Raw genomic sequence first — 21,877 nt, forward strand, 5'->3', positions numbered from 1 at the left:
ACGGGTTGACATGGGCAAAGAGAAAAATCAGAGCAGAAGGCAGAGTAGGGTTTTCTGGCTGGTAAGATCAGCTGAGTCAGGGTCGAACTGGGTGTGTCTTCCCCTTAGCATAATGCGCCTAGGCCAAAGGGCATTATGTCATAACGACGGCACTAAGAATCTTGGTCAACTTTGAGGTCTTCTTTGGTGTCACTGGGAAATCGAACCAGTTTGGCCTTTCCAACTCAGCTGGATTTGGGGAATTATTCCGATGCTGCAGAGGCCAGATCAGCCACGGCATGGCCATCCTCGCTGTGATAATCGCTAGAATATGCACTATTGTTAACCTAAATGTCTTGTCAATTTCACATGAAACACCTAGAAATCAGTCAACCAACATCTTTAAGCATCAGAGATTTTGAACGTTCACATACAAGTCATGGACCCTGTAATTCATGGGCTTTAAAGTCAGTGGTGGCCTGCACAACATATTAGATAATCATTACGTGCTTCTTTGTGTATCATTCCGCTGAAGTGCAATGATTGGTTGCAGAAGAGGGGGATTAGAAGGTAAGGCAATTCTAAAGGCCAGGTTTCCACCCTGGGCAGTTTGTTCCCGCAAAGTCCAATCCAGGGCCTTACAGAGGTACACGCAATGTACAGCCATGGACTAAACAAGGTTTAGAGAAGGACGTGCAGGTGCCAGGGAGTGGTATTTGGAAGACACAGGTATGGAGGATGGGGGATGGTCCGCCTCCACTTGTAAGACCCCATCCTATGGGACAGCATGCCAGAACTGTCATCAAAGGTGGGTTTGACACATTTGGCCAGACTGCCAAACCCTTGTGTACATTCACAAGTGAGTAGAAGACGGTGCATGGGACGCAGAGTTCCTGCATGTTGGGCCCTGAATGCATTTCCTCTCTCTAATCTTCTGGCCTGGCCTCAGAAAGCAGGGCGAAGATTGGATGAGCAACTGCAATGTCTTTGTTTCAGGTAAATGAAGTCCAAAGTCTTAAAGGGCAAGCGGCTTTCTCCTGCTCTGCGGGGTCTTCCTACTCTCTCACCCCTACATTCCACCCAAGCCCTGAAACGCCACCCCCGTTCACAGCGCATCACCCCCGCGGGCTGCAGGAGGCCCCTCTTTGCCCGGGAGTGGTTGGCTGCAGGGAGACTGTGTACGTTAGTCTACCTTTCTATGTGCCCGACAGTCTGTCACAGCCCTTGCCTGCTTTGCCTTGCCTTTTGTCTATATTTGCCTCGATCTCGTTGCTTCTGCCCTCGCCACCCTGTAGTTTATTCTCGACCCAGCAGCCAGGATGACTTGCGTCAAATAGAAGTGAGATGACGTCATTCTGCCGCCCACTATTTTTATTCCCTGTCTCACTCAAAGCAAAAACCCAAAGCCTGCTAATGGCCGAGAAGATCTTATACCGACGATTCTCACAAGAAAGGAAATACAGAAAACAGCTACGGAGGCTTAAAACAGACAAATGCAATGTCTACGCTGCACCCCCAACCACTGACACCGATCACTGGAGCTGCTGTTGATTTTTTGAAGGTTCCCTAGGTGATTCTTTTTTATGCTATCATTATGGCAAATTTTGAATATACACAAAATTAGACAAAACAGCACATTGACCTCCATGGACCCAGAACCCGGCCCCCACGTCTCTCAACCCATGGCCAACACTGCTCACTCCACACCCGCATCCACTGCCCCCCCATCATGTACTGTCATGGAGCAAATCCCAGACGTCCCCTCTTTCTACCCACAAATATTTCAGCGTGTAGCTCGCAAAGTGAAGGACTCTTCCATCGTTCAACATAAGCACAATATTGTCCCCACCCCTAAGGGAGGAAACGAACTACCATTGCGACCCACTGTGAGATGAAGAACCGCCCCACGACACGGCCTGTGCCCTCGCTTTTTACTTGGACCCCACCTGCTGTCTCCCACTCACTTTCCCGCCAGCCGCACGGGCTGCCTGGCTGGGCCTTTGCACACACCGCTCTCTCTGGCGGGGTGCCCAGAAGGACGCAGCTCCTTCCTCGCCCACGGTCCCTCTCCGCGAGGCCTTCCTTGACTGCTGTATTCAGACTTGCAGTTCCTCGTCTACCCACCTCTCCGACCTTCCCCATCCCCTTTCCCGCTCCTTTTTATCCATTTCCTTTTAGTAGGTTCCCAGGTACTTACTGACTTAGTAAAACTATGTCCCCATCAGAATATAACTCTCCAAGTAAAGATAAGGCACCACAAAAAATACTTGCTGAATCCATGCATGAGGGATTGACTCGATATTAATATTATTAATATTATCCCTATGTGGGAGCCAATGAGGTGATAAAGCAAAGGAAGTCAAATAAATAGACACTCGATTTCATAAGGCTTAGAGAAAAACCAGAAAATTTGTAAACATGAAAAAGTGGGAATGATTAATAAGTAATACAGTCACAGGGAGCTATTAATAACAGCTAGGATGCTGAAAGTAAAATCCTAAGTTCTCCATAGCAGAAAGGACAACTGTTCTCTTTTATTAACAGTCCCTTGAACTGCTCGTACCATGGAATTAAGTCAGGCTGGTTGAAAGGGGTACCGGTCATAAACAGTCACAATATAGTGGTCAAGCATAGCAGTATATATACATATATTTATATATATACTTTTATATATGCATACACGTTTGCATGTTTTACACAGAAAAAAATAAGAGTGCGACAGCCCAGGTCCAAGTCGGCGAACCCCAAGCAGCTTTGCTGGCAAGCATTCGCCTTCTCTGGGGCAGGAGACCCGGACCCTGGCGTCGGGGGAACGTGTGGCGGTGCTCGTTGAGTCAGGAGCGTCTTTGGCCCCCTTCCAGGCGTGGGGAGGAGCAGGGCGGTGGAGAGTCTGAAAGGCCGGAGCTGCACTCTGGGACGTGATACAGTAGCGCACGAAAGCCGCACGTCACTGCCTTCCTCCTCCCGGGCCAAGGGGGACGATGGGAAACAGGTCCTTTAGAAACCATACCTAGAAAGGTTGTTTCAATCCAGCCCCGGAACATTAAGCCGTGGCCTTCGACCCAGCCGGGGAGCCGACTCTCACTCCCCCTGGCTGCTGAGGCACGGGCATCATGCTTGTTGCTACCTGGCACAGAAACATTCCGGGGCGCGAACATTCTGGCCGCAGTGGTGGGCCTGCAGGAGTCACGGTCTCCAGCCTGCCGCCGTCTCCTCCACAGCACGAACCACGGAAATCAGAGGGGAGCTCAGACAGTTAGGATGCTTCTCGCTTCTCCGTGATAATACAGCACATATGGTAAGCCTGCCCCCCTCCCCGCCACTGTGATAAAGATTACAGTCACCCAAGTGTAGCAATGGCCCTTGGAAATTACTGATGAAATTCAATCATGGCTGCCGCCCATGGAGAGGAGCAAGGGACGCTGGGGGGACCCCATTCAGTCCATGCCCCTTGAATAGAGCGCTGTCCAGATACTCCAAGGCTGCCAGTTCCACCCCAGTCAGGGACGTACAAGAAGCAACCAATTAATGTATCAATATGTGGAATAACATATCAATGTTTCTCTCTTTCCTCTCTCTCTCTCTCTCTCTCTCTCTCTCTCTGTGTCTTGCTCTCTCTCACTCTTCCATCCCCCCTCTCTCTAAAAATCGATAAACCAAAAAAAAAAAAAAAAAAAGAAAAAGAAAACAAGACTCTCACCCAAGTCATTTGTTTGGAAATTTACTCCCTTTGCTCTGGTCGCTGCAAGAAGCGCTGCCCTGCTCATGAACACAGACCTGCTTCATAAATGCAATTCAAAGGAAGTGAGGTTTCGCTTAAAACTTTAATGCATTTTCTTTCAGGTTATTTCATAGCTGGGGAGCAGGGGCAGGGGTGATAGAAAATAAGCTCATCTTTTCCTCCTGTTAGAAGACCTGAGAGTTTATGTATATGCGTACAATGGTGGAATGTCTCGGATGTCTGCAGGTTCACTCATTCTACCCAGAAACGTTAAAATAAGCATTGCTTCCATGTGTCCATTGCCACAGTCTGACCCAACAGAACCTTGCTGGCTTGGAGAAAGTTGAAAAAATGGGTACTTTCCACAGAATAGACCTATTTCTCTTTCTTTTTTTAACTGCTAAAATATTGTTATCCACATCCACACTTGGGTGGCCTCACGCAGTTGGCTCCTGTAGGCTGATGGGTGACTAGAAGATGCGCTTGCTGCTGCAGCTGAGTAAGGGCATCTGGTCTACCTAAGGAGGCAAGGAGCAGAACCTCGTGTGTTATATTTGCAACTTTGCCAAACCTTGTGTAAGTTTGTAAACACCATAAAATATGTTACGGTGTTTACAGCATATGTCTCTTATTGTTAAGGACTATTGTGAAAGTAGGAGCAGAGTCTACTTCTTAAAATATTTTTTATATAATAGTTGCGGCATCCAATTATACAATAGTAATTGTGAATAATTACACCAAACCCCAGTCTGTTTTATGACTACTTCGCACGCTGAGCTCATATACTCTATATAAACACCATCTGTATCAAACATAAAACTCTTAGTTGTTCTCAGAACACGGACTTACAAAATGGAGCATATTAGTTCTGGGGCCGAGCAGTTTCACGGCTGTTGCTGGGCCCCCAACCACATGAATCCAGCGCTCTCCTCCTCCTCTGGCTGCGTTCTGCTCCTTTGACTTAAGGCCTAGTTAGTTCCCTGTGTGCTCAAGTTCTTTGCAGGAGGCAAGGCCCACATGCCCAGACTGCAGAAACGCTTCTGCAGAGTTTTTGTTTAGCACTGAGAACATGTAATTGCTCTGCCCAGTTCTGTTCATTTCCTATATGCACAGTGATGATTTCAGCACTTGATGTTGGCCAAGAGAGACGCTTCCTGAACCTCCCCTGCGATGTGCCATGGGGTGTCTGGGTGGCAGCCTTTGCCTCCAGAAATCCCCAAATGAAGTGCCCCTACTGTCGAGGCCTCTCACTACGCAAAAGGTTTTAACAATGAATGACAAGAACGACTTCAAAAAAGGTCACTGATCTCTGGAGGTTTGGGTTCAAGAGTTTAAATCTCTATACACAATTACCTAACCTATTCAAGAGTTTGACCTTATTCAAACTATGAACACGGTACGTATCTTATCCTTAACAGACAAATAAATTATTCTTTGGCAATGAACAAACGTCAGCCACAACCTACAAATGAACACAAATCTCTTCACAGGAACTAAACCCAATCCAAAAAAGATAATTTGTGCCCATTCTAAAAAGTCATTCTGTTTCAGCTGGTTGTGTGTGTCTAGTAACTGGTTGAGTTCAAGTAGCATATTTTCAGGCTTTTGTGGACCTAGAAGCAAGGATCATTGCCACCCTTTTAGCATATTCAGATCTTGAAAATCTTCTCTGAGAATAATCCCAATCCCTTTGCTAACCAAGATTTTAGGATATAAACTGTGATAAGACACTTTTTTCTTTTTTTTGGTTAGAAATTTCTACCAGCAAATAGCATAAGCAACAATGATTTATTTTCTACATACAAAAGGACCATGCATTTCCTCCATGGAATTCTTTGCAAAGAACTATAGCTGTACTTGCCTTTGTTGGCCAAAATATTCTGATCATTAAGGAGTCACAATCTAGGAATGCCAGCTTTCAGACACAATTTATAAAAATATTATTATAGAGAAAATGGTGTCATTCCTTCCAGGTAACTGTCCAAGCAGCCAAAGAGGAATTACTTAATTTGGCATCCAAAAAAACACACAAGAGGTCAGACTATATGTAGGTAATTTCCTCAGATGCTATTATTTGTCCCCTGGGACACCACATACTCAATTCCAATTATACAGGAAAGCATTACAAATGGGCTGACAGGGCGAGGGTAGACCAGCAGGCCTAAATGACTTGGACTAAGATCTTGTATCATCTTTGCAAATGACCAATTAAGGCAGGTTTAGAACATGGCATCATTTTCGCTCATCGTGACAAACTGAAAATTAAGGCTGTCTCTACATGTCCCAGGGATGACATATAGTGAGGAACGCTACCAAAAGAATCCTACTTGGTAACATATCCTTGGATGCAAGGCAAACTGGCCAGAAAGAAAAAGTAGGCCAAAAATCTGAAAATAAACCTAAGACCCGGATCTCAAAATAACCACAACTCTGTTTAACTCTGGATAAGTCCCTCAAACGCTGTGAAAATGAAAGCCTGCAAGAATCCATTCACCAGAATGCTTACCCCTGGTGTTCTGGATGAATATGTTAGAATCGTTATTCATTGCTATTCAATCTTTGCAAGTGACTCTCTGCAAGGCAGCTTCAGAGTTCTGTTCATTTAAAGTTAAGACAATAATAAAGTCTTGTGGACAGGGGATGAAGGATTAGAGGTCCCCACCCCTGCATGTCCTTTGACAAGGGGCGGCTTGCGGTAGAGCACAGCCCACTCAGCAAGGGAAGGGGTGTGGTCTTGGAGACGGAGAGGAGACTCAGGAAGCAGTATCAGGGCGGCTACTGCGTAATCCCAGGGGAGTTGCACCCCCTAAGCAGCCATTGATTTCCTGTAGTCAATACTGACTCGCCGGACTCCTTAAATAATGTAAACAAGGCACACCTACCTGACGTTCACCCGTCTCAATCTTCCTGAAAGCCCGCTTTTTCTTTTTAAACATGTAGAGCAATATTAGGCTTTGGCACCTTTGTGGCATCAGCTCCACACCTAAGAGTCGAACACAAGTCAAAGCTGTTTGCCTGAATACAAAATAATTAGAGAGAACTTGTTAGAGAAACAATTGGGCGGGGAAGAGTTCACATGGGAAAAAAGGGCCACGTGGCATGACGCCCCATTGAAAACATGGGCTCGGTGGAGTTCACTCTGGTTCACTGCCCAGCTAGCCATGAGGAAAACACGCATTAATTATTCTCTGTGCTACTGATGGACCTCCGTCATATGTTTATATCTGTCACCTACCTATTCACCCACACATTTGTTCATACATCCTGTATACGAATATACGACAGATGTAAATACTTCAGATATGGATGTCACACATATACAAATTTGAGGTCGACGACATGAGACCTAGAGTGGAAAATTTCCCATTCCAGTTCTCTGTCGCTCACAGGCAAAGAGCTATCAGAACAAGTCACAACTCTCTCCATGCCTCAGTTTCCTAATTTGTTCCAGGAGGTTAACTGCTGCCCGGTCTAGAGAGGGAGCTGAGTGAGGTAATCCACAGAAAACCACTTTGAGAAGTCCCGAGCACCACACACGTGCCAGGGATAATGAGGTGTTTTACAAAAGAGCATTATTCCTTTGCTAAGTGTGCATCCGCATTCATGTTTTCTATCTGTGAAGGTTCTTCTTTGAAATTAAATTGAGACCATAACCAACATCCCTCCCAGGGCTGCCTGAGGTTTTGCTCAGCAACAAAGCAAGGGCTTCTTTTCATCATTCATCACATTTGAGTTCAAGCACCAAGAGGTACTTTTTACCAGTGGTGAAAATAGCTTTCTTTTCACAGCAGAAACACAGAAAATGAGCTCCCTCTTGATGCTAATGTAAAGGATAAGGCTTACTCTATAGCTGGCACCAAAAATGCCTCGATTTGGCTTTGTTGGTGGTGTTTTCTTGCACCAGGAAGACGGGAGCGGTGAGAGGGAGCAGGAAGCGAAAGCTTTATTTATGCATGTGAATAATTAAAATAGATACATTTTTCAAAGGGGAATCTTGTTCCATTTTTCTTTCAGCTTTCAGTGCCAAACTGCAGCCACCCTTCTTGAAAGTAAGTTAAAATCCTCCCCGCATTCGATCAGCCTTGGTCATCTCTTCCTTACTCAGACACCTCAGTGTTTTTTTGTTAAGCCCAAGTTCCGACCAGGCAGACAAGGCCCCAAACTTCCTTTCTAGCACTTTCTTCCCCTCGCCTCCCCTCAAGCACGGTGTCCACCTTGCTATGTTCTCCACTTTTGTTTGGATGGTGCCTGTATTTTTAACATGAATGTTTTTTCTCCTACTCTGCCCGGTCTGGAGAGAATTCTTACTTCTTCCAAGATATATGACTTCTGCCTTGGCCTGCTGGAACCCTACCCTGCCTTCAAGGCACATTTCAATGTCGGGAACTCCATGGAGCTTCCCCTAATGGCCCTACCCAATTGCAATCTCTTCCCTTTCCAAAGAAATGTTCATTTTCTCAGGTTATACAAAAAAAGCACAACCAACCCCACTTGTTTTATGTCTTTTGTTGGGACACAATCCCTCTGTCTGCTGGGTACATCCCCCACCGCAATTAAAAAAAAAAAAATTAAGGCTCCATAAGTTAAGGAGGGCTTATTATTTTTTGAGCTTCCATGATGGAAAATTTCAAACATATACCAAGTAAACAGAAGGCTGTGCTTATTTTTGCATCTCCTTTGGGACCTAGCACGGTGTTTTGCATGTAACAGAAGTAAATTTAAGTAATGAGGGCCACAGGCAAATGGGGCTGCCTGCCTGCCTAACGCCACGCTTCCTGGGCGGTTGCGCCTGTCCGCGGCAGCGCGTGGGGGCCACACAACTCACACCTGTAGGATCACAATCAACACGGCTCCCACCCGCTCAGCAGCTTTCAAGCCCAGGGGAGCGTGCGCTCTCGAGGTCACCTCAGGTAGTCGGCGACGCTAACTACGTTTGAGAGAATGAGGAGAAAAGTGCACACAGTTAAGAATATTTCCTATGAGAATTCTCATCTGGTTGTGTATTTGTGCGGTATTCCCACTAAGACGCATTTATTATAAATGTGCGGTATTTGACGGGTAAAATCTGCAAATAATGAGGACTCTGTCCACATCTCAGGATTAATTTTTCTTTACCTTCTATTATTAACTGATACAAGTATCACTGAGATTCCCTCACCTTCTTAACACTTCCACCCCAGGCTCTTAGAAAGTCTGCTCTATTTAACACTTTTTAAACATGGGCCTAATTAGCCTAGTGATTTTTTGCTATTAATGTGTGTGTAGTGTGCGCGGGGTTGGGGGGCTGTGTGTGTGTGTGTGTGTGCGCGCGCACGCCTACTTTGGCGAAAGATGAAGTCCTTAAGGCAAACCAGAATTCTAGAGTCAGAGAGTGCATGCCCAAGCTGTGTCATATCTAATTAACTCGAATTGACTGCACACTGCATTATTCGGTTAGTGCATGGAAGATCAATAAATACGGGGAAAACCCACCCAGCTCCCCACTTTCCCATCCGACGCTAGGAGGTCTGAGGCAGATCGTGCCACTGCGATGTGTCTGCTGCAGCCCGGGCAGGCAGGTGGTGCATAGACACCATTCAAACTTGGCCTATTCAATCCCAACTCCTCTAACTCCCCATTCATGCATAGCAAAACACCATCTGGTCCTATTTTGCCTCCAGCAATCACAGCTGACCAAAAACGATAATAACAGCTGTTGCAAAACAAAAGCCAAACAAAGGGGGTGGGGGGGGAGGGAGGAGAAGGAAAGGTTAGATTGAAGTCCGGTGCTGAAAAATGCTCCATGAAGTAAGAAAGGGGACAGACCATTCAGACCTGCTGAGTGCATGCGGCGGAGGACGTCTACTTAAACTTGAGCTCAGGATCCGTTTGCCTAGCAAGCCTGCAAACCTCCGTCAGGTGGTAATAGAGTGCACAAATCATGCCGCACGAAGGCATTCAAGCTTTTGTTCTTGGAGTCAGGAACTGATGACCCCGTGTCAGCTAAAAATGAAAACTCCGTGTGTTCTTCATTGGATGGCATACAGGTTAATGGAAGGAGGAGAACATGTTTAGCCAGAGTGATAAAATAATGCACACACGGCAGGGGCATGGAAAAGGAAGGGTGTGTGGTGGGGTGGAGGGCGTGGGGCCGCCCCGTTAGTGACTGCTGGCCATTGAGAGGGAGGCATGACAGCCACGAGGCCCCCACTAGCCAGAGGGCACATTTCTCAGGCCTACTCTTCATCACCCTGATTTATCTCAGACCTAGAACCAAAAAGAAAAGTACACCAAGGACTTCCCACGTCTCTGGAAAAGACGCCAGAATCACACGTATATGCTGAAACACAAGTTGATGCATAATACGTGTAGCGAATCCTGAGGACAATGATTTGGGTACCAAGTTTGGGGGAATTCTTTTCACGGTTCAAGCCTTTCGATGGTTGAAACATATAGTTTTGCCCAATGGTTAATTTTTGAAACTGTAGGAATTGAACTATTTTTTTTCCCTTGAAATTGACCATCAGTGGCTTAGCAACATTTCATCAAATGTGATAAAACCCAAGATTTATAAAATCACTTAATAAATGATACAACACCTGCTTCTAACTGCAAACAGTTGAAAACAGACTTCACTTGCAATTAAGTCTTATCACTAGTGACATTTTTTTTTCCAAGCAATACTTCATGGGTTTTTCAAAATGACAATTACAGGCCTAATACACAATTACTGTCACATGTAGTTTAGCAATTAATTTTGAAGACATTTGTCTAAAGGTTTCACAACAGAATATAAAATGGCTCTTATTGTTATGTAATGTTAGTTTCCATTCACTGAAAATCTTTTACCGTCAGCTCTGCTTCTGATGGGTCTGATGCAAGCGGATCGGTTCTTTGTGGAATACATCTCCTCCCTTGTAGATGTGATTAGGCATCATTCGAAGGCTGTTTGAACACTGATACCTGTCAACTAATGCATCTTATGAAAAGCTTCAATTTAGACATAAATTTTTCTACAGCAAGAAATCTATAAATTTATAATTAGGATCTCTTGCTGTTCAATATTTGTACATAATACAGAGTAGGAGAGGATTATGAAATATTGAAAGCTGGATTCATTATTCATAGCCCACAACATACAGTAAATATTCTTTGAAATATACAACAAATTCGAGGCATCCAGATTCCATTATTTCTGAATGCCTTGCACACGGTAACTATGGACACTACTCCATGCACCCTCTTGGTGTGGTTTTTTTTTTTTTTCCAGATTAGGATTCTGGTCAGGGTTGACACTTGCTGTTTTTAATTTTCATTTTATCATAAGCAGTTTAAGACTGTTGCCAGTGGTAATTTGCAATTTTTATCAAGACCTCTTCATTATAGCTTCTGACACGACAGATGCTGTAATTAATCATGCAAGACAACTGGGGATAGCGGTCACACTGTTCTCGAAGAGGAGCCAGTAAAGAGCAAGAAAAAGGGGGGAAGAAATGGGCACCGAAATAATTATTTTGGCTTAAGAATTAGCATTCACCGTCAGTTTTAATGCCAGCTAGCTCTAGCCCCTAATATGAGAAGACGATTTCTTTTTCCTCTGTACGTACTTTCCACTTGCACTTTAACAAAAAGATACTTTACAAAAATATTTCCCAATTTTTTTTTCCAAGGGCCCTGGCTCGGGGTCACGCCATGCAAATTCTTAGCCATGAGTATCATATTTCCAATCGAAAATGGAAGAATGAGCTTGAGCCTGAATACAAGTTGGTACACTGTCATATTTCCCAATCTGATACGTATTCAAGGAACCAAAAGTGAAATGTGACATATCATTTTATTTGAAAAGTGAACAGCCTCCTGTTTGTTGCATCAAAATACAGTCCACGGGTTTTACTGAAATGTGTTTATTCTATAGCAAGATAAAAGCATTTTTGTTTTAGTTAAGCAAAATACAAACAACTTAATTGCTGCTATCGTAACTCATAAAAAAGTATAAAACAGCATAAAAACACAATAAGCAACGTAGCAATGAATGGTTCGTGTCACCAGTGTTTACGTTAAAGCCTTGTTTATGAAAACTTTACAACACATGATATGAAAACTTACAACTTTGAAAGAAAATATTTACATTGATTATTCCTTGTGGTGCACCTTTTAAATATTCTACCAGTATTACGTCATAATAAAAACTCTTGCTTTTTTTTTAAATCTTCACTTTTGTAATAACTGTTTTCATTTAAGTTCCTTTCCCTTTTAAAAATACAGTGTTTTCATTTTTTGAAACTTGTCACTCAAAACACAGAATATAATATTCACATTCTTTTCCTCTAATTGGAATGAATATATGGGTTAACGGCGGTCAGAGATATTGTTAGGACAGGTATGGCGGTTCGATTTGGAGAAGTCATGGGTACAGAGTGGAAGGGAGTCAATAATTGAATCTAATCACTTGCATTTTTTTTTCTGGAGATATTTAGGAAAAAAAAATAAGACCTTTGGCAAAGTCTGTGATTTACATTATTTTTTTCATGACAAAAAATGCCATCAACTATTCATGTCATACAAATGTTTGTATGAAACGGGAATCTTCCTATTCAGGTAGTTACAACTGTGCTTTTGATTGTTAGGGTTTCGTGAGTTCCCACAGCCTGGAAGTGCGGTTTATTCACTCCGGGAGAAATAAGGCCATGTTCTGTGACTCAGAGAGGCCAGTTTATAGTCCTCGGTGTGTCTCAGGATTCATGGAACAGTTCGATTCACATATTGTAGGTATAGCCTGAATAAATAAAAAAGGCATCACATAAAAGAGCACAGCTTCTCTTGTTTAAAAACAAAGTGGTAGAGCGTCAGCTCGAGAGGATGTTCAGCTACACTGTAGTTCTTATTGCCTATCTAATAGACACTTCAGAGGACCATGTGATCTGTTCCACGTTTCTGCAGAACCAACACCGACTTACGAGTCTCAGCCACAGATGGTTTCCCCTCCGCTTGCCTCCACGTGCCCATCCGTCCGCCACACGTGTCTTCAGAAAATACTGACCTGTGGTAATACTTGAGTCTGCGTCTGGGGCTGTATTTGTGACTGGTGCTGCTGAGAGGCCGGCTGGGGGCTCCCGATGGCGGGGACGGGGGACGTCATCTGAGAGGCGACGGGCGAGTGCTGTCGAGGCGAAGGCTGAGACGGGTGCGGCATGTGTTGCAGCTGCTGCAGCTGGAGCTGCTGTTGGAGCTGCTGCTGCAGCTGCTGTTGGCTGATCTGCTGCTGCAGCTGTTGCTGCTGCTGCAGGTGCTGCTGCATGTGGTGCTGAAAATGCTGCTGCTGCATCTGCTGCTGGATCTGCTGATGCATCTGGTGCTGCTGCAGCTGCTGCTGCTGCATCTGCTGCAGTTGCTGTTGCTGGGTCTGCACGGAAGGGCTCACCTGGGTGGAGGACGCCGAGCCCACCAGGGTCGTGCCCAGGGAGCTGATCAGTGGGGCCCCAATGTTCGATGGCATGTTGGCCGCAATGGTGACCGATGTGACAATCTGGTTCATGGGCAGTCTCATGGTCAAGGGCTTGGGAGCAATTGACCGCGGGAGCGACTGCTGCAGAGTCTGAGGTGCTGCCGACACGGCCCCATGTTGAGACAGTGGAGGGTTGAGTAGGAGGGAGGATGTCAGATTGGTGGACGCCAGGGTTTGCTGGACAGAACGAATGGTCTGGGCTTCCGCTGATTCAGCAGCTGCCTGCATTTGGGGAAGAAAAGTCCAAAATATTAACACACACTTGGTTAAAACATTGAAGTATTTTTCAGTATGGCCACCATTATCCATGCTTCTCTGTACACAAGCCCTTTGTCATGTGACTTTTTAACTTGTCCCAGAAATAGAATCAAAGTCCCCACCTCTTGACTGGGGCTGCCTTGTGCCTTTGCTCTGCTCAACAGAATGTGGTAGAAGTGAGATCTCAAGTGACCTTGCCCACTTCCACACACACTCTCTCCCAAACCTACCAGCGCCATGTGCGTGATGACCGACACATGGCCGGCCCAGTTACGCTACTCAAGAACCAGCCAACTGCCATGTACGTGAATCACTCCGGATCACGTACGTCCAGCGGGGGATCAGCCAGTTCCCCACCCCTGACCCCGCACTTCCACGCTGACTGTAGGCAGATGGGCAGAGCGAGCTGATCCTACTGTGCCCTCGATCTGAAGAACCAGCCAGCCAACTGGCACTCTCTGAGATTGATCCTTATCTTTTTGAGTCACTGGCTTTGCAGCTACTTGTTACACAGCAAAACTGTAGCAGCAGATGACTGATACACGTATTTAAGAGCAACAACTCTTCACCATTTAAGTCTACACTAACCTCTCCACCAGATAGTGGCACGAGAGTGCTGACTGCCAGAGCACAAATCCACCTCTAAGACTCAACAACTCTGACTTTGGGCAAGTTCATTCATCCAGTTGTTCCTCAGTTTCCTTATCTATAAAACAGGGTTGTATGGTATTCACCTTGTGTTGAGGTTGTGAGAATTAATGCATATGTGTGAGGCATGTAGAACAGCACCTGGCCCATGGGAAGCATTTAGTAAATATTAGCAATTTTTATTAACAACTACTGCTACCAGAAAACCAAATCAAAGCCCTGTATTTGCATGATGATTTTGTAACCGTGCTCACTTGAATATAAGAACAACATAGTTGGATTCCTTAGAGGTACTAAATTCAAGTACTTTACAATGTTAGAAATGGTTTAGTATATCAACTATTTGCAAAGATTTCCAGAATGTATCAAAGCAGCCACAGGTGAGGGAAGAATGTTCAAAACTCACGTGACTGAATAACCTGTTATAAAGAACCTGGGAGTCAACATGGAGGGAAACTACCTATTACATTTTGTACTAAAAACACAGAATTTCCTCCTCAAAGACATATTTTTACTAATGCGACAGTGATTGGAATGATTCTTCTTAAAGAATATTTTTTTTCTTCTTATTCTTCACAAAACTAGGGGCCTTTGGGGGAGGCGCCATGGGGCACTGTGGAGACATCACGCTGGCAGCCACTCCCGTTCAATGATTTGGAATGTTTATGTCTAGATTTTTATTACTTGGATTTATAAAACCTACTCTGAGAAGGAACCTGAGAAGTGACTTGATACGTCCGGATGCCACTCGGTGTGGGAAAAGCCACAGCCGATGGAGCACACGGCACCACTGAAGAGTAAGCTCCCACCCGTTTCTGGTGGTTGTGAGGCCAGGAGCTGACGGGGAGTCACAGCCTGAGAGAGTGAGCCCTCGGCGCCGACCGCAGAAGCGCACGTTACCCGCGCACAGGGTGCAAGTCGACTTGTCAGTTCCAACGTGAAGGCTGGACTCTCGCTCCCTGTCCCCTCGCTCCTTGGGGGAGCGCTTCTAGCTAAGGCTCAGAGATGACACGCAGGCCCCCCTCACGCTTGAGGCCTAACATCACATGCTCCCAACAAGTCATCGTGTCCCTGATTCTCTCAGTTGCTTGAGTGCGATTTGGTTTTCTGTCCTCACCGTCATGGGGGACATCCTCTGGAGGGCCTTCAGCTGGTCGCCATCCCTCTTTAAACTGTGGGGTCCCAAACCAGAACCACTTCCTCCTGTGAGGTCTGCGTACCAGCAGCTGTTTCACACCTGTTGAAATTATTCTACACTTATACCCCATGGACTATATTAGCTCCTACCAGGTCTCTGAATATAAATTTAGGGCACCCTTAAACTGCACCTACCTCAGGGAGCGATAAACAAACAAGATTTTAGACTTATTCTTTTAACATCTCATCCTATTGACTTCCTGGATTCTATTCAAAACTATTTCTGAATCCGGTTTCTAGCAGCCAACGTGTACCTTGTCACATTTCCCTGCTAAGGCAGTCCCAGAGCCGATGAGCCAATCATGGTCCCAATTCCTTTCGTGCCTTGCGAGTTACTGACTCTTGGCTGAAATCCACGTATGGTCAATTACTCATGCTCTAATGCACAAAGATCACCTCTAGTGCTTGTGGGTAAATGGATGAATAAATAATCCATTGAAGAAGGACAGGCCCATCGTTTCTCTATTCACTTCACTCTACCTAATTAGCCATCGACTACACCTCAATTCTGAATATTGATAGCCCACATTCGGTTGTTTTCTGCCAATGGCAAATCAGAGGCCAGAACTGGTATCATGTCTTTCTATGCACATCTTCCAGAGTCGCAGAAAGAGGTTTGGCTATTGACCTGAAGGCTGTTTTCTCTTTCTAAAGAAGGAGAAAGTGTCCCACCAGCTGTCAAAGGCAGGAGACCCTCTCTTGACCTGATTCTGAGCAGCTGCCTGTGGTAGATCTCAACATAAAGGAGAAACAATCCAGGAGAAGAAGAGAAACACCAACTAAACCCTGTCAGATGGCTCTGCCACCAAGCCTACCACGCCCCATAGGTCAAAACAATGACAACGGAGTGGAATCTGCTTGCCAGAGGACATACATCAAGATAAAAACCCTTAGCTCAATTTATCCTCCCCAAAGCCTCTCTAAATTCTAGGAAGGCTAAAGACAAAGTTAATTAAATGTTAAAATAATACAATGTAAAGCTCAGGCTCCTTTTGGATCAAGGTAATAATAATCTAGACTGACATTTGCTTTGGGATCTTGGTACATTTTATAATACATCAGGGTCCATTGTATACTCTATGTATAATACATACACATGTCTTTTTTCCAGAACTGGAAGCATAATTTTATTTTAAATAATCATGAGGTTTATTTATTTATATGATGTGGAACAGTTTGGTCAAAAAATGCAACCTCCCCTATTGCAATAATGTAACCGCTGGAGGATTTACGATAGGACGTCCAGAAATTCCTGACAAACATGCCTCCCAGTTTAAAAAGGAGACATTAACACATATCTCTGTCTCTGACGGAAAGAATAAGAGGTGATTTAAAATGTGTCTAAATAGCTTCAACACACATCGAGAGAGATCAGTGAATCCTTTGGAAACAATTTTCATTTAGCAGCTTAAATGAGTTCAATTTATCACATTTTTCACGCCAACATGCTAGTAATTTATAATGGAAACAAATAAATGTATGAGTTATTCAAGCAGCTTTTTGGTGAGGTCTGAAGGGAGTCGCATTTATGTTTTCAATGCTTCAGTGCTAGAGTCAGGGCTAGAGTTAAGGCTAGGGCGAGGGATAGGGTTAGGGCTAGGACTAGGGTTAGGGTTAGGGCTAGGGTTAGAGTTAAGGTTAGGGCTAGGGCTAGGGCTAGGGTTAGGGCCAGGGCTAGGGTCAGCGTTTTCAAGAGTCACCCTCACAGACTGGCTGCCCCTGTGCAGGTTTACCTTAGAGACGAGACTGGCCCTGTAGGCAGCCAGGGCCTTCAGGTATTCCTTTTTGGCCGCTTCTGTTTTCCTTTTATATACCTGTAAAAGGCCACAATTAGCAACACAAACTACGAACCATAAAATAACTGTTGCATGATTTATGTCAACTCGTGACTCACGGAATTCACAGACAAAGCTGGTCTTTTTGACTTTGATAAATGTAAATACACACACACATACAACCCCCCACCCAACGAATCCTAGCCACTCTCACTAGAACATAAATTTGATGTTTACTTGGGCAAATGAGATAAAGATTTCAGTTGTAGCATAGATTCCTTCAGAGTAACAGCTGAAAGTAACAGATTCTTTGTACAACAGCAGTAAATTCAGGGAGCAAGAAGAATAAAATCTGCTTCAAGTGGTTAAAATGGTAGAAAGTAATAAGCTTCTCCATCAATGTCTTCTTTCCCTCCCACACATTTCTAAACTGCACCCAATCAGGGAATTAAAATATCAACAACAGGTAGAGCATGTGAAGACAGAAAACATGGAGGCCTTCTGGACCTTGGTTTTCTTTCGCAGAGAAACAGTCATAAATAGTAAAACACGGGATCTTTCCATCGGTGAGACCATGAGTTACATAAACGCCTCCCAGTATGTTATACAAAGAGGCTTCTTTTTCAAACAATGACCTGATGGCTGGGTATTGGACCGAAGCACAACTGTCTTTCTCTCTGGAGTTTAAAATTAGCTGCAGCAGTTAGTCAGAGCCTTAGGATTACACATCTGGGGTAGAAAAATCACTCTGCTACACACAGTGCCTCCACTCCCTGCACACAAACAGGCCAATTCTACAGTTGCACCATCCCAACGAAACCAGCTGGTAAAACTGATTTCACGATTTGGAGAGGAAAAAAAAAATTAAGGGTTTTCCACTCTCCGATCCTGAAACCAGTATTCTAGGTCCTCACTAATAGGCGTCTATTCTTCTGAGGCTACGTAAAGGGAACTCCTATTATTGGTCATTGGAGTTTCATGCCAGGAGCAAGGCGGGGGTGGGCGGGGGACGGACCCCCAAGGGAGTCATTTTCTCTGCAGTACACGGAGGAGTTGCCCGGGGAAGGAGAAGAGACGGTGCCCTAAGGTATCTCCCACCGGCACGGCTAATCTCTCAATACCTCTCATAGTGCCGAGCTTTCAAATGAACCTGGAATACAATTTCAAATGCCCGGGGAAAATAATGAGACACGCAGAGGCAGCTTCAAAGTTTGGAAACCCACCAGGGCGGCACAAGAGTTCAGAAAGATGATCAAAGGACAGGCAGGTGGGATGGACCTCGTCGCTTTGCAGTGCCCTTTGTGAACAAAGGGGGAAAATATTCCACGTTATTTCAAATGAAGAGATGGCCGTCAGAAGTTCAGGCGTGCAGGGTGCTGCCTGGATTTCGTCCAGCTCTCCTCGGAATGGGTGTGGAATGTGCACCCTCAGGGGAACTGAGAAATCCGCATAACCGGAGAGTGGAGGGTTCATTCGTTTGTGTGCGCGTGAGTGTGTTTTGAATTCTCTAGCTTAGAAAGGCTTTCGTGGGAAGCGATCGTATCAAGTGAATGGATTCACTTGGGAAAGATGTAAGGACCACTCTGGCCACTTTTTAGTATTGTGGCCACGAGGGAGCTTTGCCTCACCTGCTTTTGTTCCTCTCCAAGGCTGTCCCACATAGACGCTACGATTTTTGAGACCTCTCCAAAGGTTGCATTGGGGTTTTGACCTTTAATTGCAGCCTGCGTGTCTCTGAAAAACAGGGCGTACGCTGACACTGGCTTCTGGGGCTCGTTGGGGTCTTTCTTTTTCTTTTTCTTTGGAGTCTTGGGCTTCTTGCCAGAATCTGGAGCGGCTCTTTTCTCTCCAATGGCCTGCAAAGCACGAAAAAAATTCACTGCCTGGAATGTATTTGCAGGGAAGGCAGCAAGACTTCCTCAGGTCCATAATTATTCTTTTAAGGTTTTGTGAAGCATCATCAACAGATGAATCACCACCCAGGGCGGGGGAGGGGTGAATTTGCTTAGAGTTGACTGGACAGCAGAGATTAGCATTTAGAACATTGATTAATGAGATCCAGAAGTATCTTCAATACATTTACAACATATGCTCTAAATAGCAGTTATGAGTAATGAAAAGCAGAAGACACCATACCAGGCGATGCTTTTTACGTGTGTGTTGAGTGTGTGTGTGTGTGTGTGTGTGTGTGTGTGTGTGTGTACTAGGCTACACATGTATACATAAACAAAATAGTTTACATTTTTAGGGGTTTTAGAAGTAAACCTAAGTAATACTCAGGATGTTGATCATATTCAGATATGATCCCTTGCCGTAGATACATGCCATGTGTATAAAAGGTCTGAAAGGATTTTTTTGAGTCTGATTTTTTATTTTACCAGAACGTTACTTTGGGTCTCCAGAAACTCACATGGGAATTAGCTACAATCCCTATGCTTGCACCGCAGGGCAAGGTTATCTTTATCTTCTAAAATAATAACTTTCTAAAGAATAGGACATCAGGAAATGTAAAAATGCCAAAACTTTTTCCTGGAGGTAGAAAAAAAATGGTACTCTCCATAACATTGAAGACCTGTAATGGGACAATAGCTGGTCTCAAACTCACCGGGACTAAAATGAAGACCAAGAAGATGTTTATTATATATGGTAGCTAAGCCTGTCCAGGGTAATACTGCCATGTAGATGCCCCCACGTTCACAACACGAGCTCTGGGAGGTCAAAACCACAGAAATGACGTGGGTACAGCCCTCCGACCCTATAAACCGCTGACCTGCACATGCACTTGCTACCACCACCTGGTTTCAAAGACTATGTACTTATCAGAGAAGCAGCCGAGATAATTTATCAGCCTTGTTTCATCCCTCTAGATTATGACTATAGTGGCGATAATTTTGCAGCTAATTTCATCAAGAACACTGAGAGTTTGACAAAATCAGTCTTAAGAGTCAGCCTTGAGCAAGATCAATAGAGATAGATTCAAGCTACTCACAGATTGGTTTTTAATGGCCTTGTGTCTTAAAACCTAATTCAAATTTTCCAATAGTATCATTACTTTCCGAATGAGGATCATTTGGAACTTAATCCAATAACTAAAATTCTTGGGGAGGGAATGGGTAAGAAATTGTGTCTTTGAGAGCATGGAAGCCTCAAGATTCTGGGACATTGCTAGATCTGCTTCTAGGTGGACTTACTGTTTGCACCTCTGAGAGGTAACAACATCCACGCCTTATAAGGGGGGGGGCCTGAAAACCCTCGGAATTATCTTCTGCATAGTACAGGCTTCCCCTGCTAGGTGAGTGTTCTAGGAACCCACCTGTATCAGCGCACCAGCTGGCGTTGTTGTGAGAGGCTGCATTCGGCTTCAGTGAATTATTTTTTGAAGACTCTTTCCATGTGTTTGCCCATTGCATGATGGGTGATTTACGAGCATACCTGCCCACACAGTGCTGAGTGTTCAGCAGCTTTTGACCAAAAACGGCATGACCTCTGTGTCCCATGTTCCCTAGTCTCCTCCAGCCACTTTTTTTTGATTCCTCAGATGAAAAAAGTTCTCAAAGTGAAATATTTTTCTGATGTGAAAGAGGTAAAACAACAAATGGCAGAAGTACTAAAAGGCATCAAAATCGATGAATTCAAAAACTGTTTTGAGCAGTGGGAAAAAAATGTCTTGATAGGTGTGTTGCATCAAATGGAGGGTACTTTGAAGGTTACTGAAGTTTAAATATGCAAGAATGCACAATTCTTTATAAATAAATTCCAGATTTTTTGGGGGGTTCCCCTCATATATAATTACTTCATAGACTTCCAATGGGGTTAAGCCATATCTCACCTCTCCTCCAAAATGCCAACATTGATAACTCACACAATTAATTCAATAAAATTGTATAGCCCTCAGAGTCTTTTTAATTTGAGTTCTCAGAATACGTGAGACTTGTTTGACTCTAGTTAATGAATCTGAACTTGTAGAAGAGTCAGACATCTTTTAGACAGAGCTTCAGTTGAAGCCAAGTTTTCCTTCAAAGAAAAAGTATTACCTGAGCCACAAGATAAAAATACAAATACACAGATTTTTCTGATTGAGTCAAACAACTATATTCTTTTCCTGTAAAAAAAAATGTGGCACTCTTTGCGCCAACAATAATAATACCCTGACCAATGGCAAGATGACAGTCATGTCCAGGGTGGCTCTTTCTAAATAAGATGAGTTCGATTTCATTCTCTGTAAAACGACATTCAAATATCGACAAGTTTTAGCGTCATTCTTGGATACACTTGACTTGCCCTAATTGTCACTGCCTTTTAGGAACAAACCAGAAATGAAGAATCTCACAGTTTAACTAAAAGCTCAAAATTAATTCTCCTGAAGAAACTTTTCTGTAGTTGACTCAAAAGGGTCGGGAAAGGTGAAGAAATCGCTTTCCCCCAAAGAGACATAATCAACGATGAAGTTAACCTTCCTTTCTGAGCTAAGTTGCTGAAAAGACAAACTGGATTCCTTGTCTTTACATAAGCCCTAGACCCTCCTTAAAGTGGAGCAAGCTTCGGCGTCACGGAAAAATTTCCCTGGAGACAGGACTATCTCAGCCTGGCACGGAGGTAAGTATTCAAGTCTGTGGAAATGTGAGGGAAATGAAAGGTGTCCGTTGGAACTGTGTTATGACCATTTGTAACTTAGCTGTTCCTTGACACCCCTTGAGTTTCCTCAGTCACCCTTTTTGACTTGCTTCCCTCAAGTCCTCGAGTGAGCGAGGGCTGTTCGGGTGCCTGCCTGTCCTGGGCCCAATGGGGTACTAACGGGTGCGACCCAGCAAGCCC

The 21,877-nt window shown here is 44.4% G+C and overlaps 1 protein-coding gene across 3 annotated transcripts in view; it reads right to left on the reverse strand.

The window, feature by feature from the left end:
- Positions 1–11,542: 11,542 nt before the first annotated feature.
- Positions 11,543–21,877, reverse strand: part of TOX3 (TOX high mobility group box family member 3) — a 98,948-nt gene continuing 88,613 nt past the window's right edge. For all 3 annotated transcript variants that reach the window (XM_054570328.1, XM_054570329.1, XM_054570327.1), the window contains 3 exons: positions 18,691–18,918; positions 17,021–17,101; positions 11,543–13,406 (listed from right to left, as the gene is read on the reverse strand). In XM_054570328.1, coding sequence (XP_054426303.1) covers positions 12,705–13,406; positions 17,021–17,101; positions 18,691–18,918 — 1,011 coding nt within the window. In that variant the 3' untranslated portion in view covers positions 11,543–12,704. The remainder of the gene's footprint in view (positions 13,407–17,020; positions 17,102–18,690; positions 18,919–21,877) is intronic.

The sequence above is a fragment of the Pteronotus mesoamericanus genome, unplaced genomic scaffold, assembly GCF_021234165.1.
Source record: "Pteronotus mesoamericanus isolate MK-2021 breed Mesoamerican mustached bat unplaced genomic scaffold, CSHL_Meso_final contig_202, whole genome shotgun sequence".
NCBI classification, from domain to species: Eukaryota; Metazoa; Chordata; class Mammalia; order Chiroptera; family Mormoopidae; genus Pteronotus; species Pteronotus mesoamericanus.